Raw genomic sequence first — 13,623 nt, forward strand, 5'->3', positions numbered from 1 at the left:
CATTTACCATAATAATATACTCATCAACAACAGGAGATATAATAGAAATACATCCTAGATTTTGTTGTCCCAGAGGCAGATGGAAAGTAAACTTGTAATGTCTGCCGAAATAAGCTACAATATGTGTGAGGGGGCCCTGTGATGAACTGGCGACTTGTCCAGGGTGTACCCGGCCTTCGCCCCTATGTAGCTGGGATAGGCTCCAAGCGACCCCCGCGACCCTAGTGAGGATAAAGCGGGTTCAGAAAATGAATGAATGAATGTGTGAGGGGCGGGGTTTGTTGTGCCTGGCACCACTTGTTATTGTCCTATTATCCTTCTATAAGGCACTATTTGTTTTTATACTTGAACTATTATTAATGTCACACTACTTGTACAATTTTGTAAAAATTTCTTTATTCTTTACTCTATGTTTATTTTATACATATATTTAGTCCAAAATATTTGAGAGCTAAGGTTAAGCCGGAGTCAGATTCCTTCTATATGTGCACAAATTTGGCTTATAATGCTGATTCTGATCTGATTTTGAAGATTAAACTGTACTGATTTGACATTTTCTCCCATTAGTTCCTGTGTTCAGTGTCCACAACGGCCCAGTCTTCAATTTCCCTCCATTTGACAAGCTGTCAGGGATGAACACACTGAGCGCTGTGGGGCTGGGCTTCCTCCTCGCGCTGCTCATCTTCATAGACCAGAACATCGTCATTTCACTCACACATGTACCAGAACACAAGTAAGACCCTGGTTTTATGTCTTTAACCCATAAAGACCCAGCGCTACTTTTATATCAGTGCCTAAAGGAAATTGTTTCTAAATTGAACCTTTCTTAAGTGATTTATCATGATTTATTTAAATATTATCCTCTGTATTTTGTATTTTATCAGTATAAATCAGGTATTTTTCCTGTATTTATTTCGCTGATCATGTAGATGTTCATAAAAGCTCAGATTAAAGTTGAGGGTTATTATATCCTCCTGAGACCCAGGAAAGTAAATGTTTTGGCTTTTTTACATTAACTCATAAAGACCCAAACATCTACCAGCGTCTAAAGTTATCTACTGATCTAAAATGTTTAATGACTGTTGATCTACTAATCCTATCAATCCATGTAAATAATTGGTGTAAAATGCAGTTTTTCATCTTTTCATGGTCATCAGATATGACCCGTTTGGACGTTCAGAGGCTCCGTAATGAATGTGGAAACAATGTCATCTTCTACAACATTGATTCACCAGTAAAACCCACTGAGTTGGATCAATGACAGTGGATGGAGACACTTATTTTCTGTTCAGTCAATGATATATTTTGTTGAAAAGGTCACTTTTTTTCTTCAATTTCTTCTGTTTCTGATGTAATAACCTCAACTTTAATCTGAGCTTTTATTAACATCTACATGATCAGTAAATTAAATATAAGAAAATACATGATTTTCACTGAAATAATGCAAAACTCAAAGGGTAATATTACAATACATGGTGATAAATCACTTCAAAAAGGGTAAATTTAGAGGGAAAAAAATCATATGAGTACTGCCACAAAAGTAGCACTGAGTCTTTATGGGTTAAATAATTTCTTTTATTTGGAAAAAGCATGATGCAACAGTTTTTTCAGAAACAATTTTTATTCATTTATTTTTTTTTAAATGGAATGTCCTTTGCGGCGGACAGCATTTTATTTATTTTTTTGTAAGTAAAGCTGTGAAACTCCTGTCCCCTACAGAGGACAAAAATGCAATGCCAAGTCTCAGGAGGATATCAAAAACAGAGAAAACTGCAGAAAAAGTGACTTTTTCAGCAAAATATACCATTAATTGAACATAAACCAAGCATTTCCATCCATTGTCATTGATCCAATTCTATGGATTTTACTGGTGAATCAATGTTGGAGAAGGTGACGGCGTTTCTCTGAACGTCCAAATGGGTCATATCTGATGACCATGAAAAGATGAATAACTGTATTTTATATCAATTATTTACATGGATTGATAGGATTAGTGGATCATGTGTCTTTTATACTTCTAGTAACACTTTTTTTATGCTGCTTTTTAGATATTTATGCTGTCAGGGTTTTCCTTTTACATTTTAGTTTTTATACTCTTTTATATACATTATTTATACTTCTTTTATGGCACCTAGGATGATTGCTCTTTTTAATTTCACTGTACCTTTACAATGACAATAAAGACATTCTATTCTATTCTATTCTATTCTATTCTATTCTATCAGCAGGTATTAAATAGTTTAGATCAGTAGATGGTTTATGTCGACGGTGGATGTTTGGGCTTTTATGGGATAAGTAAAAACAAAAAATAATCTTGTCAACAATGTTTATCGTTAGAAAAGGTGTCTTGCTTTAACTATATATATTTGAACATCTACTGTAACTATGAACTTAAGATATTCCGTCTAATATTGAGCTGGATTTAACCAGTAACAGGATAAAACAATAGTCTGTATAACATTCAAACAGAGGAATATGATTATTGGTGAGTTGATAAATGTAGGTAAACTGTTGAGGCATTTTTTCCTTCACACTGTTTGTGTTTCTGTGTTCACATGTCGAAGCAGCTGATAATCGGCCTCTATGTTCATTTCAATCTGAAAGCATCGTTACTGAATCTGTGTTTTAGCTCAAACATAAGAAGTGAAGCTCTGTTTTGGTCCAATCTTCTCTAAGCCGGTCCGTGTGATCGTTTGTTTCAGGTTGCTAAAAGGCACTGCGTTCCACTGGGACTTAATGCTGACTGGCTTCATCAACATCCTCATGTCCTGTCTGGGGTTGCCATGGATGCACGCTGCCTTCCCACATTCCTCCCTGCACGCCCGTCAGCTGGCAAAAGTGGAACAGCACGTAGAGAACGGACACCTCTACACGACGTGAGTAAAGTTTGAACAAGGACAAAAGACACCCAGGTGGCGGTGGCGGTGTCAGTTTAAGGACGAAGTAAATCAGATGCAGTGATTAATTATTGGATGGAGGACAAAGTTATAGAAAATATGTTGATAAAACATCTTATCCAGTAGGGGTTTTTGTCAGATTTGAGCAGAAATTCACTGAAATGGACAAGAATTTACCTTGGAACCCATCTTAACCCTTTTAAGACTGCCATTATAACAGGCCGCCTTCATATCCTCATGTTTTCTTTGGAATAAAAGTGTCAGAAAATCTTTTATTTGCCAATTCTTTTGCACCTTTGTTTTCAGGAAGAACTTAACTTTCAATATCTGGCCATTAATTATCACTAATATGAAAAATAAATGCGTAAAATAATGTGTTTTAGTAAAAAAGAAAAAAACAAACTTGAAATTTAAAAATATTTACAATCAGAAACAACTGTAAATGTCCATAACTAAACTTTTTGAGATTGCAGAAATAAACTTTTGACTATTTTACATCTGCTCAAACATGCTTTTTGGTCTTGAACATTCAGTATCCATATTATGGCTTCATATATTTTGTTATTTCCAGGCATTTGGAAGTCTCTAAAACAGTTCTTTTCTACTTGTAATAGAGTCCCACATTACTGCCGTAAAGTGTTATATGCTGTTGGAAAGTTCAGGATCTCAGTTTTCTGATGCTGTGTGAATTTTGTGGATAGAGCAAACAGTTCAGGAGCTACAGTGATTTGAATGCTGTAAAGAGCAAAATGCAGGAGAGATTAAAGGGTTAAAGCTCATATTAGTTATTTTAATACTTTTGACAGTTTCATACAGTTTTTACCTGCGGATGTGATTTCGTCTTTTTAAGAAGCTTAGGATCGTTAGCAGTTTTTTTCCATATTGTGTTTGACAGAAAACCCAGAAGGCCATGTGATTCAGTCGAAAGCCCATGAATCTGTCAGTGAAGAGTATATGAATAAGAATTTTTTTCCTTAATTTCCACATTTTATTCATTGTACATGCATACTTGTTTTTCTTGATGGTGTCTTTATATGGTTTTTCATGTCATTACCCCGCCCCCTGAAGGGGAGGCAAGGGCTATTGTTTTTGGTTTGGTTTGGTTGTTTTTTTGTTTGTTTCTTAACTCTCTAGCAGCAAAACTATTAGTTGAGTTCATACCAAGTTGGGTTTATAGATTGCCAGTGACCCAGAACAGATGTCACTACATTTTGGGAAAAGTAGGTCAAAGTTTAAATTTTTTATGAATTTTTAAAATCATATTTTTTCCCCATTTATTTACAATGGGCAAAATTTCAAATGTCTGTAGCAGCAAAACTCTTGATTGAATTTATACCAAATTTGGTTTATAGATTGCCAGTGATGCAGAGTAGCCGTCATTACATTTTGGGAAAAGAAGATCAAAGTTTCAATTTTTTATGAATTTAAAAAAAAAAAAAATCCCCATTTACTTATAATGGGGGAAATTTCACATGTCTCTAGCAGCTGAACTACCGGTTGAATTCATACCAAATTAGGTTTATAGATTGCCAGTGACCCGGAATAGATGTGGTTACATTTTGGGAAAAGTAGTTAAAAGTTCACATTTCTTATGAATTTTTAAAATCTTTTTTTTTTTTTCATTTACTTATAATGGGCGAAATTTCAAATGTCTATAAAAATATACATTTTGTTTCAATTTACCTCAAACTTGGGACATATATAGAGGCAGCTGATATGCTGACATCAGCACATGCAAATACATGATGACATTAGCTGGATCAACGCCAAAATAAGTTAAAATACGTGCCAGGGATGGGGTTTGTTGTGCCTGACAGCACTTCTTAACATCGTTTTTAGATTGTTGTTGATTGTCATTATTGTTGGACTGATGGTCTTATTTAACGATGTGATAATTCTGTCACTATTATATCGTATAGTGTTCAGACATCATAATGATCGCACTGTCATTTACCGTAATAATATCCTCATCGACAACAGGAGATATAATAGAAATACATCCTAGATTTTGTTGTCCCAGAGGCAGATGGAAAATAAACTTGTAATGTCTGTCTCCCTTTAAGATATTTAACAAGAACATTTTCATTTAACAGACATAAACCTGATGAATATCCCCTCCGTAGTCTGTACGTGGTTCTCTAATCAGATGATGATGCTGTTTTGTGATTTGGTCCCATTTTTCGGCCTCTGTGTCCGACAGTATTGTCAGTGTGAAGGAGACACGTCTGACCTCGTTGGCGGCGAACATCCTGATCGGCCTGTCTGCCTTCATGCTGCCTGTTCCTCTGCAGTGGATCCCAAAGCCCGTCCTCTACGGCCTCTTCCTCTACATCGCCGCCACTTCACTTGATGGAAACCAGATGGTGGACCGCATGGCCCTGCTGCTGAAGGAGCAGGTGAGCAGGAAGGACATTACAGGCTGAGGTTGGACTGGATGGGGAGTTTTTTATGTGGTGGTCTGCCTGTTTGTTTGTGTCTTTGTCTTGAAAAAGTTCAACTTTATACTCCAACTGTTAGGTAATGTTAGTTTATAGTTTGCAGAATCAATAAACAAACCAAATTCAGAAGTTAATTTGAACAAACATCATGGGAAATAAGCCTTTTTACTTTGAAAACAACATCTATGCTCCTGCAACAGGTGTAGTTTTGCATAAAAACCTTTTCAACTGATTCTGTGCTGCATCTGATTAAATCTACTTTCACATTAGCAAAACAAAATATGGAGCAAAGTGTCACTTAAAGCTGCTTTTTAACCACATTATCCTCCCACTTGTCTCCGTCTAGACGTCCTATCCTCCCACTCATTACATTCGCCGTGTACCTCAGAGGAAGGTGCATTACTTCACGGGGCTGCAGATGATCCAGCTGATCATCCTGTGTGCTTTTGGGATGTATCCTCTACCCTACATGAAGATGGTCTTCCCCCTTCTCATGATCCTACTTGTTCCTGTCAGGTGAGATGACTTGATCCAAGAGGGGGTTAGAGTGCATCTTATAGGAAGAAACATGTTGAATGTTGTCCATAAAGTTGGAATAAGATGTTTTGGTAACACTTTACTTGAAGGTCTAGTTCATAATGCATTAAGCGCACATTCATAAGACATTATAATGCATTTATAATGCATTATAAAAGTCAATACGACAGTTTATGATCATGTACAACAATTTATACCAAGGTTAATAAAGTATTATAAGTGTAGGCCTAATGTATTATAAATTCAGCTTTCATAATGTTTTATACCTCCATACCAAAGCAGTGTGAAGTAATTAATTTTTTTAGGTGGGGAACTTTTGTTAGGTTTTGTCACTGGTTCCTATACCCATCTATTTTAGGGATTTCATATTTATTTAAAAAAAAACAAAAAAAAAACAGTATGTGTGTGAATTAACAAAGATTTACAGCTGCCATGTTATTTTTTATTTAAATACAAAGCAACATGTAACACTTCGATTTACTGTCTCTGTTCTTTTAATGTTTTGTTTTTGCAAAATAAAGAGTTATTAAGAACATTCTGATGTATAATTTTTGACTTACACTTTACTTAGAGCCAGCAGATACTGCTCGTAAGTCATCATATTTGTGTTATAACATCATACAATTGATAATGTGTTACATAACCCAGGACTTGAGATTCTTCCTACAAACACTGTTGTCACTTTGGTATGGATGTATAAAACATTATGAAAGCTGAATTTATAATACATTATGCCTACACTTATAATACTTTATTAACCTTGGTATAAGCTGTTTTACATGATCATAAACTGTTGTGTTGACTTTTAGAATGCATTATAAATGCATTATAATGTCTTATGAATGTGCGCTTAATGCATTATAAATTAGACCTTCAAGTAAAGTGTCACCGATGTTTTTACCTCTTCTCATGAAATTATGTGATTAATTCTTTATAGATAAAGTCTAACTGGGACTTAGTATGTAATCATTGTGCCTGGTCAAAGGTCATTACTGATGTGTACATACAGGAAAAAAAAGATTAATGTATCTGAAAATAAAATGATTCCAACTTTACGGGCAACAGTGTAATTTGAAGTCACCGTCGGGTCAGATTTGATATTCAAGTGTTAACATCAAAGTTTTAGTTTAAGTTATAATGACCACACATAAGAAGTTCTCAGTTTCTGCATCACAATAACAGGAAGAAATATAATATTTAAACAGCATTAAAAAGCAAAAATACATTTAGAAACAAGTGGTACCAGGCGCAACAAACCCCGCCCCTCGCATGTATTGTGGCATTGAGCCACTCTTTCATCCATATTCAATATTTGTTAAATATAAAAATTGTATACGTGCCAAGTTTTATGTAAATTTAAACAAAATTAATGTTTTCATAGACATGTGAAATTTTGCCCATTATAAGTAATTGGGTGAAGAAAAAGGTTTAAAAATCAACAAAAAATTTCAAAAACAAGCTGTCACGTAGATATTTTGCAGTGATGTCTAAAATTAATCTCTGTATCTCTGCAATGTACATTGAGCTAAAATTTTCGTTTTTATAGTGATTTGAAATTTTGCCCATTATAAGTAAATGGAAGAAAAAAAAGATTTTAAAAATTCATAAAAAAATGTAACTTTGCCCTACTTTTCCCAAAATGTAATGAGATCTATTCTTGGTCACTGGCAATCTATAAACCAAATTTGGTATGAATTCAACCAATAGTTTTGCTGTTAAAGTGTTAATAAACAAACAAACTGAACCAAAAACAATACCCCTTGCCTCCCCTTTGGGGAGTGGGGTAAAAAGATGTCCATTCATTTATTCATTTTCCGATCTGCTTAATCCTCTAGAGGGTTGCAGGGGAATATAAATATGATAGAAGTTATTATATGAGACCATCTGGCCAGAGAAAATTATAAGACAGTGTAAAGAAAATCTCTGGGATGTTCTCTATGAAGCTTGGTTTAATATCCTACCAAATTATTTAAGAGACAGTCAACTAAAGAGAGTTTAAGGTGTTCTGAATCCAAAAATGAAGGTTACATTAAATTCTGACTTTTACCTGCAGAAGCCATACAGTTTGGATTTACTGTGTGTTTAAATACTGGACAACTGTTCACTAGAATATCTGATTAACTCCTTATTAATTATGTTTTCATCTGGGTTTGTCTGTTTGTTTGTCTGTCTTTTAGCAAGATAACTCAAAAAGTTATGGATGGATTTTCATGAAATTTTCAGGAAATGTGGATACTGGCACAAGGAAGAAATGATTAAATTTTGGTGGTGATGGGTAGGGGGGTGGGGTTCCAGTTCTTTGAAACTGGAGCCTTTATTGGTCCTTCTGAACAACCTCTCACAGTATTTTTTAAATAGCAATTTCCATGAGTGTATGTATGAGTTTCAATTTTGTATCATATTTGATATATCGGGTCTCAATGCTCATATATTAATATTTTAGAGCAAACGAAAACATAAAATAACACAAACATATTTAAGAAATTGGTCATTCCTTTTCAAAGTTGTCACAGTTCTTCCTCATTAATGACAGTCTTGTAGTGTCACTGGAAAGGCCTCTGGCGAACAAATTCCTCCCCCCTGGTGGATTATCTGTGTATTGCATGTATCTAATTGTATACATCAGGCTTTTCATGAAAAAAAAATATGACACTGATCATGTAGAGGGCTTCCAAACTCATGTATCAAATATGATACGTTTGGTGTTATAGGGTTAGGAAAGGTTAAATAGAGAGAAAAATGTATTTGTTAATTGCCACCAAAGTAGTACTGGGCCTTTATGTGTTAAAGTGCGATGGTAGTATTCTATAATAAATGATTACAGCTGAGTATGTAATTACTAATTTTGTATTGTAGTTGTTTTAGTTAATGTCTGAAGGATGTGAATAATATTTCTTGTCTCTGTGTCTTATCTCAGGACCAGTTTGCTGCCTAAACTAATCGACGCCAAGTATCTGGATATTATGGACGCTCAGCACATGTAGAATGAAAGAGCAACGCTACGAAAAGATGCATTATCCTGTGTGTAAGGGAAACAGACTCAGAGCTCAGTGATTATGTTAATGAAATGCATTTGGACTGCAAGATTTCCATGTGAGTGCTCTACTGGTGGACGGCTGAAGTGGTTAGATAACCACTTCCACGCCTCATTTGTTCTCTCCTAGTTGAACACACATTGTAGCTGATGTTAATACGCAACATTCCTGTATCTTCATCGTATTTTACAATATACACATTTACTGTTTTACTATTTTTTTTTCTCAGTCACACTTCCGTTTCCAGCTGCTAAATGGCAGATGCAGTTTCTTTTTTTTTTTTTTTAATAATGATTGGTTTTTTCTCTTAATATATCATTTCGTCGTATGTTGTGTAATATTATTGGAGTTGCTTGGTCTGCGTCTGACTTCAGTTTAAGGTACAAGGCTGAGGAGGTGATTACAGATATGACTTTTCCACTTCAGAAAATTATATTATTATCATTAAGGAGACACATATCACAATAAAGTGCTATTTTAAAGGTAATTTTTTTTTTTTTTGCATGACAATGTTGGAGTGTAAAATGAATCTATTATGAAGTAAATAAAGCTTTTTAAAGGACAAGAATCAACCTCTTTGATTATAAAAAAACAAATATTAATCAGTCAGGTGTCAGTCACCGATAAATAACAAGCACGTGCTCATTTTCTGAAATACAGTTGTGGAAAAAATTATTAGACCAACCTTGTTTTTTTCAGTTTTTTGTTCATTTTAATACCTGGTACAACTAATGGGATATTTGTTTGGACAAATATAATGATAGCAACAAAAATAGCTCAAAAAGTTTAATTTCAGAGCTGATATCTAGCCATTTTCCATGTTTTCTTGATAATAACCAAAATCACTTCAGTTCTTACATCAATATCTATGGCACTGTACTGACAAAAACAGTGCTTTTAGGTATTCCATGTTTTCTTTTCTGTCTGTTTTAGTCACATGATACACACAGAAGTTAGTACTCGATTGCAGAACCATTGTTTTTGACAACATTTGATGGTCTTATAATTTTTTCCGTGACTGCATTCACAGAGCTTCAGTATAGTGGACTTTTTTTTTTTTTTTTTTCCCTTAAAACAAGGAGGTCTGTAGTGATAAAGCTTTAAAAAATAATGTTAAATTGGTCCAATAGATGGCAGTAGAGGCTCACCATGGGGTTGTTTTTCAGCTCAGCCCTTCCCTGATGACAGATGTGTGCCCACCAGTACGTTACAGGAAAAAAATGGTCCAGATTCATATCAACCTGGGATGATGAAGCGACAAAGATTAAACAGACATTAAACATGAACAGACATTTCCCAAAGTCTTCATCTCCTTTCATGTAATTTAGTTTCATCTCCCACCATGAGCCACTTTTCTAACTCAACACGGACTACCTGTTATAATTTCACAGAATGCTTCGCTGATTATTCGTCCAAATGCATCGACCTGTGCATTACCAGCATATTCAAGGCCTGTTTAACTGTCTGTATAGTGAGGTGATTATATTCGACTTGTCTGAGCTATGACAAACAAAATAAAGCTCCTTTTCACATAAATTATTGTCTGTGTCAACATGGCTTAAAGTATAATCACACTCTGAACATCATGAATACTGCAGAGGCTGGTTTCATATTAATAACAGTTTACATTCACTCATTTGGATTGAAAATATGACAACAGAATGATGACAGGGTTGTAACACGAACACAAACATTGAAGGCACCATGTCAATGTCATCTTACAGCCAATGTGTATCTTTACAGAAACTGTGATAATTATAATACTACAAAAATCCCCAACATATTCAGACTAAAAATAACTGACTAACGCATGTCTGGTCTTTTAACACTGAAGCATTTTAGGTTCTCCTTCTGGGTTTAATTAGTTTCTCTGCTCTTCATTGTTTATTTGACAAATGACAAGTGTGTGGCACCAAACGGGAGCAAAATTCAACAAGTTCGTGTAAAAATCTCCATAATGACCTGATTACTGCATGTGTATCAGTGTGCTATAAACAGCATACGCACAAAGACACATTAACCCATAAAGACCCAGTGCTACTTTTGTGGCACTTCCCAAATTAATTTTTTCTCTATATTTAACATTTCTTAAGTGATTTATCACCATTTATTCTGATATTATTCTTGTTAGTCTGATGTTTTTTTGTGTGTAAATCATGTATTTTTCTATATTTAAGTCTCTGAACACGTAGATGCTCATTAAACCTCAGAGTAAAGTCAAAGGTTATTATATCAGCAACAGAGAAAACCGAAGAAAAAGTGACTTTTTCAGTAAAATATATTGCTAACTGAACATAATAGCTTACAAAAGCTCAAAGTTGCATATAATGATTCCATGAGAACACTGTTTAAAAACCTTGATGAACTAGTGCAAGTGAGTTATTTTGTCACTCTTGCTCTTATGAGAAACTTAATGTACCAATGTATCTGTCGACTGAACGATTGTCAGAATTCCATCATTATGCTGTTGACAAATCCCAGTCGTAGTTCGGTGCGATACCAGTCATCCTTGTGGCAACACTGCTACAGTTGTCTTTTATAATATTGGTGATGTTTTGTCTGTGTTTTTTTAAATTTTTATTTGTTGCTTGTTTGTTTTTAAATGGACTCCTGAGTCTGGAGAAGATGAAGACGATAATTATGAAGATGATGATGATGATAATGAAGATGATGATGATGATGAAGATGATGAAGAAGATGATAATGAACAAGATCATGATGAAGATGATGAAGATGATGAAGATGGCGATGATGAAAATGATGATGAAGAAGATGAAGATGATGATGAAGTTGATGAAGATGATAATGAAGATGACGATGAAGATGATGATGAAGATGATGATGAAGAAGATGAAGATGATAATGAAGATGATAAAAAAGATGATGATGAAGATGATGATGAAGAAGATGATGATGAAGAAGATGACGATGAAGATGATGAAGATGGTGGTCATGATGATGATGAAGAAGATGAAGATGATGAAGATGAAGATGAAGAAGATGATAATGAAGATGATAAAAAAGATGATGAAGATGATGATGAAGAAGATGAAGATGATGATGAAGAAGACGATAATGAAGATGATAAAAAAGATGATGATGAAGATGATGAAGAAGATGATGATGTAGATAATGAAGATGAAGATGATCATGATGATGATGAGGAGGATGAACCCAGTGTCTCCATCCACTGTCATTGATCCAACTCCATGGGTTTTACTGGTGAATCAATGCTGTAGAAGATGACGGTGTTTCCATGTTAACAACGGAGTCTCTAAATGTCCAAATGGCTCATATCTGATGACCATGAAAATACAATAAGCTTCATTTTACACCAGTTATTTACATGTACAGGGTGTCCCATAAGTCTCCATACATAGGAAAAATAAACGTTTCTTGACATAAACCATTTTTATTTACATAATTTGCTCTATATGACTGCCATTTTGTCGGGAACACATTTCAATGCGTGTCCTCCACTGCTGAAGAACTATAAAGAAGAAATATAAAGAAATACATGTTAGAACCATATGTATTATGTCTCCTATGTATGGAGACTTATGGGACACCCTGTATTAATAGGATTAATGGATCAACAGGTATTAAACAGTTTAGATCAGTAGATGTTTTTGGACTGTGGCTGTTTGGGTCTTTATGGGTTATGGGAATAGAATATTTAATTAATCCATGAATAAAATGACTTTCATTTCCGTAGCTACATGAACTGTGCAGTATTAGATAAAGGCACATAATGAATAGTTTAACACTTCATCCACCAATCCCATTATTGTGAACATTTTTCAGAAACACCTTAAGGGTCTTCATATTTGCCTAAAACATTCACTTGGACTCAGGGTTGAAATTATTATATTTTCGTACTAAAAGGTCAAAGGTCAGGTTGATTACAAGTTGACAAGTTGCTTTTTTGGCCTTAACTGTAGAATTGACAAGCTTCAAGTATAAAAACAAGACGATGCAAAATAGAGGCCAGAGAGTGTTGAGGTTGAAAACGGACCCTGGTCATGTGACTGTACCGGTAAAGTGAGCCAGCTATGGGCTCAGGCATAAAAAGAAAACCAGTTCCATGACTCTGCTGAGATTAGATATTTGAGAGGGCTGTTAATTAAACCCCATAAGAAAAAAGAAAAAAAAAGGTAGTGAGAGAAGACGTGATTGTCAATGTGAGATACACACACCTCCTGATCACCATAGAGATGCTGCCAATAAATCATAAATCCTGAGTTGCACCTCTCTGCCACCTCCACTGAACACCCCTTCAGATCTAAAATCATCAGTGGAGATCCGGTGGAGCCCAGCGTCTGCTTTAAAATTAGATCCCATTCTCTTCTCCACGTCCTGGGGGAGTAATAAGAGTCTACATGCCCTCGATGCCCTGAGATCCACTAAAGCTCCAGCGTTTTTTGGCTTCATCACCAGTCAAGCTCTTGTCTGAAGGTGCAGAGAAGAGCCTCTGGGGGTGGGTGGGTGGGTGGGGGTGTTAACCCTTTATAGGACGCTCATAGAAATACTCAGAATGTCAACCTTAGTGTGTTATCGGAGGACGTAACAAGACTTTATTACTTTTGTGAAATTTCGTAGATTGTTTTATTGTTATGTAGAAAATCAAGGTCTATGAAGTTACCATATTTGGTTCCTTCCTATCCATTAGGCCTGTAACGGTACACGTACCGAACCGAACCGTTTCAGTACACACCT

General features: G+C 35.1%; 1 protein-coding gene across 1 annotated transcript in view; it reads left to right on the forward strand.

The window, feature by feature from the left end:
* The window catches only part of LOC115427568 (sodium bicarbonate transporter-like protein 11), a 56,565-nt gene extending 46,967 nt beyond the window's left edge, over positions 1 to 9,598 (forward strand). Inside the window, exons 16-20 of the mRNA XM_030146166.1 lie at positions 568 to 733; positions 2,703 to 2,876; positions 5,098 to 5,293; positions 5,682 to 5,851; positions 8,790 to 9,598. Of these exons, the coding sequence (XP_030002026.1) occupies positions 568 to 733; positions 2,703 to 2,876; positions 5,098 to 5,293; positions 5,682 to 5,851; positions 8,790 to 8,856 (773 nt within the window). The 3' untranslated portion in view covers positions 8,857 to 9,598. The remainder of the gene's footprint in view (positions 1 to 567; positions 734 to 2,702; positions 2,877 to 5,097; positions 5,294 to 5,681; positions 5,852 to 8,789) is intronic.
* Positions 9,599 to 13,623: the final 4,025 nt, after the last annotated feature.

Source organism: Sphaeramia orbicularis, chromosome 10 (assembly GCF_902148855.1).
Source record: "Sphaeramia orbicularis chromosome 10, fSphaOr1.1, whole genome shotgun sequence".
Taxonomy (NCBI): Eukaryota; Metazoa; Chordata; class Actinopteri; order Kurtiformes; family Apogonidae; genus Sphaeramia; species Sphaeramia orbicularis.